Raw genomic sequence first — 17,953 nt, 5'->3', positions numbered from 1 at the left:
GAAGGTAAATTTACAGGTTGAGCCTGTGGTAAAGAAGGCAAATGCAATATTGGCATTTATTTTAAGGGGAATAGAACATAAAAGCGAGGAGAAAATACTGAGGCTTTATAAGACACTAGTCAGGCCGCACTTGGAGCATTGTCACAGTATTGGGCCCCTTATCTCAGAACAGATGTGTTGTCATTGGAGAGAGTCTAGAGGAGGTTTACGAGGATGATTCTGGGAATGAAGGGATTAACATATGAGGAGCGTTTGGCAGCTTTGGGCCTGTACTCACTGAAATTTAGAAGAATGCGGGGGATCTCAATGAAACCTACAAAGGGGATGGATGTTTCCAATTGTGGGGTTCCAAAATTAAAGGGCACAGCCTCAAAATTAAAGAGCAACCCTTTAGAACAGAGGTAAAGGAGAATTTTTTTTACCAGAGAGTAGTGAATCTGTGGCATGCTCTGCCACAGGCAGTTGTGGAGGCCAAGTCTGTGGATATATTTAAAGTAAAAATTGATAGTTTCCTGATTGGTCAGGGCATCAAAGGTTCTGGCGAAAAGGCAGCTGAATGGGATTTAGTGGGTTCTGGGATCAGCCATGATGTTTTGGCGTAGCAGACTCGATGGACTGAACGGCCTAATTCTGCTGCTATGACTTATGGTCTTATACATAGCACTCAAAATCCTTTGCAATGTCTTGTTTTCTCCTATCGTTGGCGTTGCATCATATACTCACACTCAATGCTGTGCCCTTTTTAATAAGGACTCTCAGACAAACAAAGTGGAATTAGATCCCCTTTCCAGAACAAATGTCAACTGTTTTGCTAAAATGGCATCATGTGTTAAATGCTGGTTAAACCATAGTTTAAGTTTAAGGCTCATCTTGATCACTGTGGAGGCTAGCTTCAACTAACTAGAATCCCAGCATTTGATTTTTTTAAAATACATTCATGAAATATTGATGGATATGTTGTTGACTGGCATTCTAATTACCTGCATAAGGCTTAACACTTTGCAAAAGGAAAAAAATGACACTGAGCCAGATGTAAAATTAAAAGATCTTAATCAGAGAAATGGTTTTGAAGAGGAAATTAACTGGAATCTGAAGAACAGTGACTTGGTGGGGGAAAATACAAGAGATAGTGAAAAGGATATTGCTATGGAAAGACTTGAACACAAAGGTGTGTATTTAAATTTGTAATATTCTGAGCTGAAGTCAGTCAGTGCAAACAGTATGATGGGCAAACATGAACTCTTAGAATAATTTGAAACTCATGGATGAGTATTTTATCACAGATTAAATGAGACTTGCAGAGGAGCAATGCAGCAAAGGGAAATGTAGGCACTCTACATTCATGTTGAAGATAATATGGAGATATGAACTTAGAACAGAGATGAATGGGGGGGGCTAGGATTTGAAAAGTGAGTTAACTGAGAACGTGACTAGGAAATAGGTATGGAGCTGATATATGAGAACGGCCAAAGGTAGTGTTGTCTGTCCATACTTTAGTTGCAGAAAGTTAGAGCACATCCAAGGTTTGATGTCGGTGAAGCAGACGATCATCACAAATCCAGTTCGATGGCCAGGAAAGGGAGGGGGTGGCTGGTTATCACCAGTGTACATCTGCAATTTGACCAAGAATGCTAATGACACACTCAAAAGCAGGCATACAGCTGTGAAAGAGGAGTTTGTTGAGTATTGCTTCTTGAGTAATTCAGATAGTGCTAATGCAATCAGGATTGCAAGGGAAGTCACTGCTAAGATGCTCCAATTATGATTTCATAAGTAAAAGTCAAACCAATTAAAAAGTGACCCATCAAGCTAATAAAATGATGAATTATTAAATACATATGGGTATGGAAACTTCAATATGTCAGAAATGGAGAACTGTGGATAGTGTACCCTATCCTACTTGGCTGCAATTAATATACTGTTTGAGAGGAGTTAAACTGGGGATTGTAGGAGTGGCACATAATCACACAAGTAACAAAATTTAGTCTGAAAAAGCTTTTAATCACCGAAACTCACCTTTGAACAGTACTATAGTCCTTCCTAGGAAAATGTTCTTTATAAGTTGGCCAATACAATGGCTAGTTTAGAGTGTGTAACTTGCGCTTAACATTTCTGCTATTAAAAGGACACAGCGCTCAGACCTTTCTGACTTCGTGTATTTTCCTACAGTAAATAAATGCCTGGTCTCCATTGAAGATGGGAGTCTGAAAGTTGGAATTAAATCAAATAAATTACATACTATGGAAGGGATATACAGAATAAATTTACAAAAATATAAAAAAAACATTTTTCATTCATTGATTAGATGTATGGTGCAAGAACAAGGAAAATCAGAGGTTTTTCAAGAAATATTAGGTTGGAATCATGTGATCTTTCCTTACTTTGCATTAGATTGCATTCTTTGTTTTCATCAACCACTGCTGGAAAATGACCAACAAATTGTACCAAGCAAATCTGTTTTTAAAACATATAAGAAACGATATTACCATATTTGAAATCTTCCTGGGATGCAACAGTTTGCTCACTTTGTGGTTTAGGTTGTTGATTCTTTGATGTTCTAGGTTCTGCCTAGATTCTTAAAGTTCACAAAGGTAAAAACAAGAGGAACTTCACAAAGATTTACACATCGTAAGCTAGCCTGTATTCCTTTGCGGATGGGAGAAACAATATTGAAAGAGAAAAATCATGTGTAACTTGCATCCATTTTGCACCCTTCTTCTGGATGGCTTGATGCCAATCCTACAAGAATTATCTACCAATCATATCCTTTATCTTTCTTTCTTTTCAAATCTTTTTATTGTTATACAAAAGAAATAACATGAGTACATTGAAGTAATAATACCTACAATGTCTCAAAAAAGACATTATCTTAAAGATAGAAAAAAAAATTGTGATAACAAAAAAAATCTACTAAGCAGAAAAGTGAGGGGAAAAAAAGAACCCATTAGGTGTACAACCCCGGAACCATGAGTCATACAAAAAGCTTCTAAAAATAAACATCAAACCGCCAGCAAGAAAAGAAAATAGACCAAAAAATTTACAATTAGATCGTGGAAAATATCTATCAATTAGCTCAAATGATAATAACAAGCAAATGAGCCCCATCTTTTCTCAAAATCAAATAAAGGTTCAAAGGTTCGACTTCTAATTTTCTCCAAACTAAGACATAGCATCACTAGAGAGAACCATTGTGACAAAGTAGGAGCTGATATATCCTTCCACTTCAACAAAATGGCCCTCCTGGCTATCAATGTAACAAATGCAATAACATGGTGGTCAGACACAGAAATACCATGAATATTTTGAGGAATTATTCCAAAAAGCATAGTTAATTTATTAGGTTGTAAGTGCTTTAGAAATTGGCTCCAGTTCCACAATTTTTTTAATCTTAAAATATTTAAACTTTGTAGTTTAATTTATCGAAATTACTTTTTTAAGCCTTCTTTGAGTGATCCAATTTTTTTACTTTGGAAAAATAAAGGTATTAATTCTTTTTGGATTTATTTTCAAGAAGATAGATTGATGTCTTTTGAACAATTGATAAATATTCTCTTTCATACTCACACTTCCTGCAATACCTCAGGTTAGACATTTTTACAAAAATATTTAAGTAATTTTTCTTACATATTGGAGGCTGACCTGTTAGATACTATTATGAGTACGAATCCTTCGATCAAGGGTTCTATTGGAAGAACTTATAATTTATTATTACAATGGGATCAGCATCCTTTATCTAAGATTAAACAGGATTGGGAAAAGGAACTCAAAATTTGACTTTTATGACGGAGGATTGGATGCGGATTTTGAAGTTGGTTAACTCTTCAATTTGTGCTAGCCATTCATTGATTCAATTTAAAATTATACATGATTATCATTTGATGAAGGAGAGACTTCATAAAATCTTTTCTAATGTTGATAGTCATTGTGATAGATGTAAAACTGAGATAGCTACACTGACACATATGTTTTGGTCTTGTTCTATATTGGAACAGTTCTGGAAGTCGGTTTTTCAACAATTTCTAAAGCACTTAAAATTAATCTACAACCTAGTAAATTAACTGTGCTTTTTGGAATAATTCCTCTTTTGCCTCTCTTGTGGCTCCCTGAGGTGACACCCCTTTCATTGAGGGGCTTTTCAGTCTTAATCAACCCCTCTATGTGCAGTCATGGAGGGAGCCTGTCCTTGGTCCTTGGCTGTAGAACCTTAACATTGGCTGTACCGAGTTCATTGTGTCGCTGAGCAGAAATTTGCAGCGTGGGCTGCACAAGATTGCAGCAATATCTTACAGGCATCTCGCAGAGCTGGAAGACCAACAAGGTTTGGGCAGATCAAAGGGCATCCCTCACTGACTTGATGACCTTCCAGCAGCATTTGATATCTGTCTTGCTATCTGTCTTTAAAAATAGCCCATAGATCAGAAAATCCACAGCTAAGCTACTGCTAGGGACAAACCAGCACATGGACCCTGCATCCGTCTCCACTTCCTCTTAGCCAATCCACAATTTATGCCAGTCTATACGACAGTAAGGCCACTGACAGCATGGACTCTCACAATTTCCTGTTCTCTATCACAGAGGTGCTGGATCTCCTGCTGATCCAGTGCAGGAGAGTCTGGATCAGCCACTGTCCCTGGAGGAGCTGACTGGCTCCTTCTGTTCCCTTGGCACCTATAAAGCCCCCAGATGTGATGGCTTACCAGCAGAGTTCTACTCAGCTTTGTGGAATTGGATGGACCGGACCTGCTGGAAGTGTAAAACACTATGTTTCTGGCAGGCAGCATGTCAGACTCCATGAGGAGGGCATCATCAACCTCATCAACTAACAGAAGGGGAAGAGAGAGGACATGAGGAATCAGAAACCTATTTCACTGTTGAATGTGGATTATAAGATTCTGTCCAAGGGCATCGCCAACTGGTTCAAGCCTGCTCTGGAAAAAATGATCCACCCAGACCAAACTTATGCTGTACCTGGGAGGATCCTCACTGACAGCTTCAGGCTACTCAGAGATATCTTTGCCTACGTGCAGGACAAAGAGATGCTTGCCTGGTCATCTTAGACCAGAAGAAGGCCTTCAACAGGATGTCATTCACGTGCTTGATGGTTGTGTTCTCCAGAACGCATTTGGGGAGGGTATCAGAAATCGGAACCAACTGCACTATCTGTAGTGCAGTTAAAATCAATGGGTAGGAGACAGTTTTCCATTTAGTCTGGAGTCAGGCAGGGTTGACCATTCTCCTCTTTATTGTTTGAGTGCTGCTTAGAATTTGCTGAATGCATTAGGAAAGATGAGGGCATAAAAGGGTGATATTGCCAGGCAATGAAGGCACACAAGTTCAAAGCTTCCCTGTACAAAGATAATGCCACTGTCTCTTGCTTGGGTTCATGGCCATCTTGCAGGTTGATCAACATTTGTGATCAGATCAAGTTGGCATTGGTGCTAGAGTCAATTGCAGGAAGAACAATTGGCCTGGCTGATTCAGTGTCCCCTTCACTGCCAGGCCTGTAGACACGGGGGATCTGGTTTGGGGAGGGAGTGCTGAGGTATTTAACAACAAATGGCTGGAGTAGGTTGGGAAGGTAAAACAAAAATTGGGAAATGGTACACTTTGTCAATAACAGGGAAGAACAGTCATCAGGTAAGATATACTTCCAGGGCTGCTGTACTTGGCACAGATCTGGCCTGTTCCTTGCTCCTCTGCCTTGGTAATTACCCAAGGCATCTCCAGTGTATCTGGCCCATGATGAATGAGTCCAACAGGTGGCGATACACAAGTCTCCTGAGAATAGGAGTAAAAGGGTTCCCGATGTTGTCCACATCTTGATGACCACTATCGCATGTTGCTGCATCAGTTGGGCATGGACCCAAAATACATGGGCACCAAGTGTCACCACATGCTGAGATTCTCCTTGTCCTTGGTGTTGCAGAAGGTGGGCCTGGCCTCTACTGCTCATTACCCGTGAGCTGGATACTGCTCCTCAACCTGTCCTTGTGTAAGAGGTCTTCCAAGTAAGCACCTTTGTCCATGTCCAATAGGCAGTGATCAACACAGGAGGTGCTGTCACCACTGTGGGACAAGTATGGTTTGTTCCTTGAGCAGACAGTCCAAACCGTATGGCAGAATGGCTGATTACCATATCTGACCAACAAGCACCAAAACCTCACTTGGCTGACAGTGAGGGTTGCCCTCCTAGTTAGAGTTTTCCTCTACATATATCACCCTCAATGTATGCTGCCCTTGGGCCATCTGGGTTGAGAAAGAAACAGTCACCTATCTCTTTGCAGTACAGTATTAATTGCATCTGAATAATAATCCAGTGAAATTTAATATGCGTGGCCTTGCTTTTGATTGTTACCACTGTGAGGCACCTTCAAATCATGTCCACAAAATGAAGTTCTGTCAATTCAAATCTTCAATGATTATTAATTTTCCTAGCTTGCATTTAGCTATTCTTAGGACCTCTCTGCACAATCCAAAGCAAGTTATGATTGATATATATTTTTTGCTGCATTTAAGTGGACTAGTAAATCCTTAACACATCATCATTTTAGTTTGGAGCATTCCAGTCACTGGAGTGAGATTGATCACTTTATAATTTACAGGATAACCATTGCTGTTAGAAGACAACTCTTCATTCATCCTGATTGAACTCTGTTATAGGTGGCAGATATGAAAGTAAATTATACCATTTGACTTGATTGCATTTGCATTCCTAATGATTATAATAATTATATTTCCCATTCTTTTTCAACCCTCCCCCCCATCACTCTCTCCTTCTTTGACTAGATTAGAAAATGCAAGATAGAGCAACATACCAAAAAGAGGGCCAATCTCCCTTATTTGATCAGTTCAATTTTGAAACTCCATTGAGGAAAAGCTCACAGTAATAATGCTATTTGAAATGTCATAAGCACTAAGAAAACAACCAAAAAAAAGCAGTTGCTATCCAGCAGTTACTGATAAAGTATAGAATTTTTAATGGGTTTTATCAAATCCTTTGGTGGAAGGGTTGAGAGAAAACACAGCTTTCATCAGGTTTTGGTGATAGAATACATTCAGGTTAAAAGACATTCTTCATGAATGGAAATGCACTATCATGTCAGTTCTTGTTTTACCTCCTTTCTTTTCTTCCTTTCCATACTAAATCTTGGTGATATCATCTGTCATAATGAGGTTAGCTTTTGTATTTTTTACTGAGGATACCAATTTACAATATTGGAACCTCTGTCCATCCTGAAGTAAACACTTTTTTTCAATTTAACTTTGGCAGGAGAGAAAATTGCCAATGTGACTGCATGTTAATATCTAATTCTCTGTTGTTTGTTCAGGATGACTGCAGTATTGTAGAGTGCTTGTATTTTGCTTCACTTCCAATTGAATTTTAAACACTCTGTTTTGTCAACAAAACTATCTGTTGCTGCAGCTGTGCGATTCCCACTGTTATCAAATCCCATGCCTTGCCTATACTTGCTATATTCTTTGTTCTCTGATTTCAGAAGTTACATCCTATTTTAACATCAAATTGACCAAAAATTCACCATTAACAACTTTTCTTACATTAATTCCCATGTCTTCACAACCTTAATTGGACACTGTTACTGCCACCAGTGTTGAAAATAATTCCACTCATCCTAGCCTCACTACTCTTTATGCCTGTAAATTCCGTAAGCTTTAAATGTCACTAGATGGCATCTATTCTTCTACCTCTAGCCTTCTTGATAATCGTACTTCCTCACCCAGTATCTCTTCTCAGAGATATGAGACTCTTCCCTCTGGAAATTTAAATCCCTTCTCCTTACAATCTGTCTCACTACCCTAGCAAAAGCCACTTCAAGTTCCCTTTCTTTACATTTGCCTTTGGTTATTTACTCAGTGACTATATTGATCTTTTAAGAAGTGTTCAAAAGACAATTCTACATTAAAGGATCCACAAGAAAGCAAATCTAGCCTCAATTGCAAACACAAAGTCTGCAGATGCTGGATATCAAAAGGAACACACACAAAATGCTAGAGGAACTCAGCAGTTCACGCAGCATCTATAGAAAAGAGTAAACAGTCAACGTTTCAGACCAAGACCCTTCTTTAGGAGTGAGAAGATGCCAGAATAAAGAGGTGGGGGGAGGATAAAAAAGCGAAGGTGATGGGTGAAGCCAGGTGTGCGGGAAAGGTCAAGCTCTGGAGAAGAAAGAACCTCACTGGAGAGGAGACAATAGGAAGGGGGGGGGTGAAAAGAAGTGAAAGGTCAGAGTGAACAATAGAGGAAAGCGGGGGTGGAAATTTGTTTACCAGAAGGAGAAATTGATATTCATGCCATCAGTTTGGAGGGTACCCAGACAGAATATAAGGTGTTGCTCCTCCACCCTGAGAATGGCCTTATCTTGGCACAACATCTTGGAACAACATGTCAGAATGGGAATGGGAATTAAAATGTTTGGACAGTGGGATATCAGACTTCTGGCAGATGGTGCGGAGGTGCTCAATGAAGCGGGCTCCCAATTTACATCGCGTCTCACCAGTGTAAAGGAGGCTGAATTGTGAGCACAAGACACAATAGAGGACCCCAGAAGATTTGTAGGTGAAGTGTTGCCTCACCTGGAAGGGCTGCTTAGGGCCCTGAATGGAGGTGAGGGAGGAGATGAATTGGCAGGTGCAGCACTTGGGCCATCTGGAGGGATAAGTGCCAGGAGGGAGATTAGTGGGGAGGGACGAGCAGACAAGGGAATTGTGGAGGGAACAATCCCTGTGGAAAGTTGGGGGGGGGGGGTTAACTTTGTCTAGTCTCCAACCTCAATCTGTCCTCAAAAATTGTTTAAGAAAGCATCACACACAAAATGGCAGGGGATCCCAGCAAATCAGCATCTGTGGAGGCAAATGAACAGGCAAAGTTTCGGGCCAACGCCCTTCATCCGGACAAAGCATTCATTGCAAGGTCATGAATGGATATTAAATGCTGATCTTTCAGCAATGCCCATGTTTTATAAATGATAAAAAGAAGTATTACAATTGTTAGTTCTGCATTATTAATAATCTTTTTTAAAGGTTTTATGACTTTGTTCACTGCTTTATGAACCAAAGTGTTATATATTTATAATTATTTATTGTGATTTGTATTAAAGATTAATTCCAATAAGGGTTTCTAAGGGAGCATGTCTATGGATCTTTTCACAGTGTCTTATATTAGTCACAAGAAAGGAAGAAACCCCAGCAGCAAGAGAATGTCTTGTAGATGCAGTAAGGAAAGATCACATATTTTGGCTTCTGGCCTGGAACCTCAAAGGGAGGCCTCCCTCTGATTTTCCTGGTAATATAGCTTACTTCAGCCCATGGTCTGTAGCTTTTAGTTTTAAGCTTGAAGAGTGATGATCACTGTAATAAAAGGTGGGTAATCTATCCTTTCAAATAAGTAATGGAAATAGTTAATCATAAATCAAGACATAGCTGTCCATTAAGCTGCTTTTGAACTTGCCTTTGCGTCAATCCGGCCTGAAGTTTCAGACCAGCCCCAAGTCCACTCCAGCAAAGGCTGCCGCAGCTGTACCTGCATTCTCAAGAGTCCAGTTCACTGAATATTTCAGGCTGCCACAAAAATGCCAGATCGTTTAGACGGCTCAAAAGCAGACTTCCCAGCAGGAAATTACAGACTGCAGATTGCAGAGATTCTAGTCCCAATAAAGTATATTTATTAGAGTTGTTAGTAATTTTGTTATCTGACTGCAAAGTGTCACTGTATCTCACCAGCACCATCTTTGACAGGAAGGTAACATGAAGGAAAATCATTCCTTATTCTTCGAAACAAAGAACACTGATCTAATACTTTTAGCTAATTGTGAGGCAATAACCTTCTCTTCCCAGGAATTAGCCTAGTAAATCTCTTCAGAATTACTTCAAATGCTAGCATATTCTTTCTTAAATAAAAGGACCAAAACTCTACACAGGTACTCCAGATGTGACCATGGCAACAGTCTGTACACTTTTAGCAATAATTTACTTTTAAACCTCAACTCAATAAAAGCCAATAAACTATTTTCTTTCTTGGTTACTTAAAATGTGAGAAAAGATAGAGAACTAAAGCACTGGGAGCAAAACCTATGAACTGAATGCAGCTAGAGAATTAATACAGACAAAGGAACTTAAAGAAATGAGTAGGCCCAGTAAGTCAGACCCTCCACCAGTGCCCTCCATCAGTCCAATGACTGGATAAACTCTACCATTTACTCCCAGTGACAAGCCTGCCCTCATTCATTCATCCATTTCCCTCCCACCTTCTGTGTACTTAAAACTAATCTGCTTCCTCAGTACTGACAAGACTCTTCAACCTAAAATGTTAATTCAGTTTCTCTTTTTGTCAATGCTGCTTATTTTAGTATTCCATCAATTAGAAACTTCTGATTTGCAGCCATCTTATTTTCTGACTCATTATGATATCGGGCTGGAGGGAAACACTAGAGTCTGTAGATGATGGGACCTGGAGTAACTTACAAAACACTGGAGGAACTCAATGAGTCAGGCAGCGTCTGTGGGTGGAAATGGGCTCTAGGGTCATCTGGATTGGAAGCTAGAGGGGAGATAGCCAGTATTAAAAGGTGGACAGGAGGGGTAGAGCAAGTGCTGGCAGCCATCTATTGCTTGAGTTCTTCTCGCTGCCTGCCAGAGATCTGCTGTCTTGACTGGATCACCTCCACCCCATCACGTCCCTCCTCTCAGTTCTGGATATTGTCCACTTCAAAAGAACAGGTTCATATCGGCAATACAGGGCCCTTTAAAATTAAGGTGAATTTAAAAATCTAGACATTCTAAGATCATGCCCTGTTCAGGAAAGGAGGGATATGGGAGTCACATCCTCATGCCTGTTTTATCCATGAGAAGCGTTTGCAGTTATGCTATTAAATTTATTATTCTATTCAACACAGTGCGGAATAGACCCTTCTAACACTTTGAGCCACACCGCCCTCAATGAACCTGATTAAACATAACCTAATCGCGGGACAATTTACAATAACCAGTTAACCTACCCGGTATGTCTTTGGACTGAGAGAAAACCAGAGGACCCAAAGAAAACCCATGCATTCCATGGGGAGGACGTACAAAGACTACTTAGAAAACAGCAGTAGAATTGAACTCCAAACTCTGGAACACCCCATACCGTAATAGCAGCACGCTAACCTCTATGCTACCGTGTTGGCTGAAAGTACTATTTAAACAAGTAGATCTTAATCAAAAGACTGAGATTGAATTAAATAATGTCAACATTATCATTATTGGATACCAGCTGTAGGAAATTGATATATAAATTAGATATGTAAGGAACATTATAATCGTTATTGACTTGTCTTTACTCAACAGGCATACACACGAATCAGATCTTTCATTGAGGAATATCCCTTCCAAAGAAAGCTCCAAAATATTGACTACATTGCAAATTCTCTAAATGGTGTGAAAGTAGATCACTGCAAACCAGGATTTGGCAAAAATATCAGAACAAGTAACCAGTGTGAAGGGTGTTGTGGTAAGTAGCAGTTCGTCAACCGGAATCATAGAGTTTGGAAATAGGCTATTCAGTCCAACTCATTCACCAACCAATGTGCAACCTTCATTACTGGCATCAAGACTTGGCCCATAGCCATCTATGCCTAAGCAATTCAAATGATCATCTAGAAACTTATTAAATGCTGTCAGCAACCTAGCTTCAACCATTGGGTGAAGGAGGTATCCCTCATATCCCCTCTGAATCTCTTCCCACTTACTCTAAACCTATGTCCACTATTCTGATATGGAGAGGAGTTCCTGCAGTCCATCTGTAGTCTTCAAAATTTTATGTACCTCAGTTATGTCCGCTCGTTATAGACCATAAGATATAGGAGCAGAAGTAGGCCATTCAGCGCATCAAGTCAGCTCCACCATTCAATCACGGGCTGATCCATTTCATCCAGTCATCCCCACTCCCCTGCCTTCTCCCCATATCCTTTGATACCCTGGATAATCAAGAACCTGTCTAGCTCTGCCTTGGCCTTGGCCTCCACAGCCGTTTGTGGCAACAAATTCCACAGATTTACCACCCTCTGACTGAAGTAACTCTCCGGATCTCTGTTCTAAATGGACATCCTTCAAACTTGAAATCATGGCCACTTGTCCTAGACTCCCCTACCATGGGAAAGGAAATAACTTTGCCACATACAATCTGTTCAGGCCTTTTAACATTCAGAATGTTTCTATGAGATCCCCCCTCATTCTCCTGAACTCCAGGGAATACAGCCCAAGAGCTGCCAGTTGTTCCTCATACAGTAACCCTTTCATTCATGAAATCATTCTCGCGAATTTTCTCTGAACCTTCTCCAATGTCAGTATATCCTTTCTAAAATAAGCAGCCCAAAACTGCACACAATACCTCAAGTGTGGTCTCACGAGTGCCTTATAAAGCCTCAACATCACATCCCTGCTCTTTTATTCTATACGTCTAGAAATGAATGCCAACATTGCATTCACCTTCTTCACTACCGACTCAACCTGGAGGTTAACCTTCAGGGTATCCTGCACAAGGACTCCCAAGTCCCTCTGCATCTCTGTATTTTGAATTCTCTCCCCATCTAAATAATAGTCTGCCCGTTTATTTCTTCCACCAAAGTGCATGATCCTACAGTTTCCAACATTGTTTTTCATTTGCCACTTCTTTACCCATTCCCCTGAACTATCTCTCTGCAGGCTCTTTGTTTCCTCAACACTATCCGTTCTTCCATCTATCTTTGTATCATCGGCAAATTTAGCCACAAATCCATTAATACCATAGTCCAAATCAATGATATACATCGTAAAAAGCAGTGGTTACTGACACCGACCGCTGTGGAAATCCACCGGTAACCAGCAGCCAGCCAGTATAGGATCCCTTTATTCCCACTTGCTGTTTTCTGCCAATCAGTCAATGCTCCACCCATGCTAGTAACTTCCCTGTAATTCCATGGGCTCTTACCTTGCTAAGCAGCCTCATGTGTGGCACCTTGTCAAAGGCCTTCTGAAAATCCAAGTACACCACATCTACTGCATCTCCTTTGTCCACTCTGCTTGTAATTTCCTCAAAAAACTGTTGTAGGTTAGTCAGGTAGGATTTTCCTTTCAGGAAACCATGCTGGCTTTGGTCTATCTTGCCATGTGCTTCCAGGTACTCCGTAATCTCATCCCTAACAATTGATTCCAACAACTTCCCAATCACTGATGTCAGGCTAGCAGGTCTATAGTTTCCTTTCTGCTGCCTCCCACCCTTCTTAAATAGCGGAGTAACATTTGCAATTTTCCAGTCATCTGGTACAATGCCAGAATCTATCGATTCTTAAAAAATCATGGTTAATGACTCCGCAACCTTGCCAGCTACTTCCTTCAGAACCCGAGGGTGCATTCCATCAGGTCCAGGAAATCTATCCTCTCAGACCATTAAGGTTCCTGAGCATCTTCTCAGTTGTAATTTTCACTGCACGTACTTCGCTTCCCTGACACTCTTGAATGTCTGGTATACTGCAGATGTCTTCCACTGTGAAGACTGATGCAAAATATGCACTCAGTTCCTCTGCCATCTCTGCGTCTCTCACTACAATATCTCTTCTCTGCTCTAGAGAGAACTGATCTAACTTCTCCAGTTTCTCCTCATAACTGAACTTCTCCATCCCTGGCAGAAAATCCAGATACACTACAAAGTCTGATTCTTTCCATAAGACCATAAGACCATAAGACAAAGGAGTAGAAGTCGGCCATTCTACTCAGTGCTAACCCTAGATGAAGCAAATCCATGACAAGAGATAAGCAGATTGGGCCTACCTTCTTTGGAATTTTTAAAGAACGAGAAACGATCTCGTTGAAACGTAAAATTCTAGCAGGGTTTCACAGGGTAGATGTGGATTTGATCTTTCCTCTGGCTGACATTTCTAGATCAGTGTCTACCGTCTCAAAATATGGAACAGTCATTCAGGACAAATATGAAAAGCACTTTCTTTGTCCTGGTCATGGTGAATTTTGAAATTCTCATGAGATTTGTAGAGACTCAGTTAGTGAGTACAATCAAGTTAGTGATTACAGAGTGTTAGCGGAGACACTGGAGCCTCTTCTGTTTCTTGTTTTACATTCTTAATGTGAGCTCTGGTCCTTTATCAAGTTAAGAACACCAATCGATTTAGGTTTGTCACTCACAATACAGAACTGGACATTTTCCCTGGATAAGTATGCTGGAACGTTCTTTCTAGTTATGGTATGGGAGCAGCCTTGCCATTTCTCCTGCAGTGGTTCAAAGAGGAGGAACACAGATTCACTTAGGCTAAAAAGAGACTTCATTCTTCAAGTTCAGTTTATTGTCATCCAACCATATACATGTATACCACCAAATGAAAAAATGTTCCTCCACAACATATTACATACAACTCACACACAACACATAAAGTAGCATTACCACAAATAACAAAATATATTCCAGAAGATTGACATTTAGCATAAGATGCACTTATGACACAAGTCAAAGAGTAAACAGTATAAAGGCTGATTTATACTTGTACGCCATAGATATCGTGTACTCTACGCCAAACCCTACGCCGTAGAGTGATGTGCACCTCCCCAAAAATGTAACTCATGCGTCACAGCGACACAGACCACAACAACTGTGATTGGTTCACTTGGTAGCATTGCATTTCCTCATACGCATTTCCAGTTGCTTTTTTCCGCCATGTCTGTACACTAATGCAAAATAAATGGTTGGAAACGATGAACCAAATCGTCCAATCTACCTGCCGACATCCGAAAATATTTGAAATGCATTTCCTTGTCCATGTCTCTCACGAAGAAACTCAGCACATTGGCATAGAAACCCCATCGCCAACTAGCGTTTTGGCAGTGAATTGCAGAGCGACGCAGACACAACTATGCTTGCTCGCTACAGCGTAGGGCTACGCAAAAGTATAAATCAGGCCTGCGGTGTAGCCCGTACGCACACGTATAAATCAGGCTTTACGCTACTAGCACTTCATGAGTGATGAGACCTGGGAGGTGGCAGGGAGTTTAGTTGTCTCGTTGCCTGGGGGAAGAAGCTGTTTCCCATCATAACAGTCCTTGTCCTAAGGCTACGGAACCTCCTGGCTGATCATAGAGAGCCAGAGAGATTCTGGGATGGATGGGAGGGCCCTTGGATTTCCTGCAGACATACGGCTTTTCTTACTTCAGCTTATCCAGGTGACCTCCTGGTCCATCAGAATCAAAATCATTTTATTTTTTAAATCACCGACATACGTTGTGAAAATTGCTAATCTATCTTACTCCTGTATACCTCCTTCTCACAATCTAAGATTTTGCCAGCAACAGTTGTGTCAAAGGCGAGTTTATAGATGGCATTTGAGCTGTGTATAGCTACATGGTCATAGGTGTGGAGAGAGTAGAACGATGGGCTAAATACACGTCCTTGAGGTGTGCCTGTGTTCACTGTCAGTTAGGAGGAGATGTTATTACCAATTGCACTGCCTGAGGTCTCCCAATGAGGAAGTTAAGGATCCCATTGCAGAGGGAGGTGCTAGAGGCCCAGGATTTGAAGCTTGTTGAATAGTACCAAGGGGATGATGATGTTGAATGCAGAATTGTAATCAATAAACAGCAGCCTGATGTAGGTATTGCAGTTGTGTAGGTGGTCTGAGGCTGGGTGGTGAGCCAGTGGGATTGCGCTCGTCCTAGACCAATTGTGATAGTAGTCAGTCAGCAGTGGATCCAGGACCTTGCTCAAGCTGAGGTTAATTCCGGCCACGATCAACCTCTCAGAGTACTTAATCACAGATGTGTGTGCTACTGTGTGATAGCTGTGGCAGCTCACCCTACTCCTCTTGGGCACTGTTATTTTTGAAGCCCTTTTGAAACAAATGGGAACCTCTGACTGCAGCAAAGAGACCAGGGTTGTCTTTACACACCTCAGCCAGTGGTCAGCACCGGTTTTCAGTACCCTGTCAGGGTACACTAGCAAGGCCTGACACCTGGCAAGGGTTCACACTCTTGAAGGTTGTTCTACTGTTAATCTGATCTTGTTCCCTACAACCAAGTCCAGCTTCTGTTCTTCAATTCTTCTTAAAGTAATGTCCTTGGATCTGACAACATACTCTTGATTTAATTTCCCTTTGGATGTCACCGTTGACCTACTTTAATTTAGTTTTTGCCCTTCACTTTTCAATCCAAGACCCTGCAGGAAATCTTGAAGCTGAACTACCACTAACAGCATCACAAAAAATAGATTCTGGCCTGAATTTTAACCATCAGCATATTTCCTGTGGCAAAATGTGATGCTGAGTTGATCATTTTGCCAGAGATGAACACGACCCTGTCAGTTTTGATAGCTGGGCCTCATTAAAATCTCAGTAGCCAAAAGGCAAACATGCTCAATACTTCAAGGAACCTTGTACTTAATTAGTGAATATGTTATTTCATGTAGCTATTTTAGAAGGCCGGTCAGTAAAGTGTATATTTTTCATTAATAAGAATATTCCACATACAGTTGATCATTACATATATTGATTAATACATAAATTTACTCCATGGTTTTAATACATTTTTGTTGTATTATTATTTTCTCTCCCCATAAACAGTGGCTTGTCCACCTGGACATTTCAGTGCAAGACAAGATACAATCTGCACCCCCTGTGCCTTTGGTTCATTTAATAGGCATTATGGAAAGACTGAATGCACAAACTGCCCACACAATGAAGCTACCAATAGAAGTGGGGCAACATCTCAGCAAGAATGTCATTGTAAGTTTATTTTGTTATTTTTCCCCGTTTCTTCATTAAGCAATATGTTGGATGTTAGTCACCTGCCCCTTTGTATCTTTTATCTGACAATCAGTTGCCACATGGCTTAGATTGGGAATTGCTTAATGGCTCAGTTAATAAACATACATGGTAATTAAGGGGATAATTTGCTCCATTGAAATATTCTTGCAACTCTTATTAGACTTTCTAAAACCAGGTACAAATACTCCTAGTGCTATCTTTGCTCCCTATTGACAGACATGTTGGACTGAATGAATTAACTCCCACACTAGTTCCAAGTGTTGGGTAGGCGCTAGGCAGCCGACTCAGAGTCACTGCCCCCAGAACATCCAGACAGCCTTTGAGATGTCATGAGCTGCAAAAGATTTTTAATTGTTTCTAACTGTTCCTAATAGGAAGAGAACAGTTAAAAACTACTATTATTTAACTAATTTAAATTCATCATCATCATCATTATGTGCTGTATCATATGATGTGGGCGATCATGAATACTGACCATGATTGTTCTTGGCAAATTTTTCTACAAGAAATGTTTTGCCATTGCCTTCTGTGGGCAGTGGCTTTACAAGATGGGTGACCCCAGCCATTATCAATACTCTTAAGAGATTGTCTGCCTGGCGTCAGTGGTTGCATAACCAGGACTCGTGATCTGCACCAGCTGCTCATGCGACCATCCACCGCCTGCTTCTATAGCTTCAAGTGACCCTAGTAGGAGGGCTAAGCAGGTGCTACACCTTGCCCAAGGGTGACCTACAGGCTGGTCTCCATCTCTTTAGTGGAGATGTATTTGCACCACACCACCCAAATTTAACTTGCAATCATAAATTTAATTAAAAATACATTAATAATTTAAGTATGATCAAAACATTAAAACAAATTCAACCAATATAGAATAAGCTTTATCTTTTTTTTCCAAAGGGATGATAATGCTACACAATTGATAGGTTTGTATGCTATGTCTGTGCTGAAGAGGGTAGCTGAAAGCAAACACTGTGTTCAGTGCATCACCGCTGGACCCAGTAGCAAGTCTGTTGATGAAGCAAATGGTCAGATGCACATGTCATCCAATTCATACAAGATTTCTACCTTACACTATGCATGTGAAAGGAAATGCAGATGGTAGTTCCATTATTGATTACTACAATTAATTGAGCTTTGCAAAGGTAACTGAGGTCAAA

General features: G+C 40.6%; 1 protein-coding gene across 1 annotated transcript in view; it reads left to right on the top strand.

Moving 5' to 3' along the window:
* The window catches only part of LOC134343756 (zona pellucida-binding protein 2-like), an 80,824-nt gene that overhangs the window by 53,146 nt on the left and 9,725 nt on the right, over positions 1–17,953 (top strand). Inside the window, exons 7-8 of the mRNA XM_063042497.1 lie at positions 11,344–11,506; positions 16,593–16,754. Of these exons, the coding sequence (XP_062898567.1) occupies positions 11,344–11,506; positions 16,593–16,754 (325 nt within the window). The remainder of the gene's footprint in view (positions 1–11,343; positions 11,507–16,592; positions 16,755–17,953) is intronic.

Source organism: Mobula hypostoma, chromosome 3 (genome assembly GCF_963921235.1).
Source record: "Mobula hypostoma chromosome 3, sMobHyp1.1, whole genome shotgun sequence".
NCBI classification, from domain to species: domain Eukaryota; kingdom Metazoa; phylum Chordata; class Chondrichthyes; order Myliobatiformes; family Myliobatidae; genus Mobula; species Mobula hypostoma.
The sequence above is the reverse complement of the archived record's forward strand: the minus strand, read 5'-3'. Positions and strand labels throughout refer to the sequence as shown.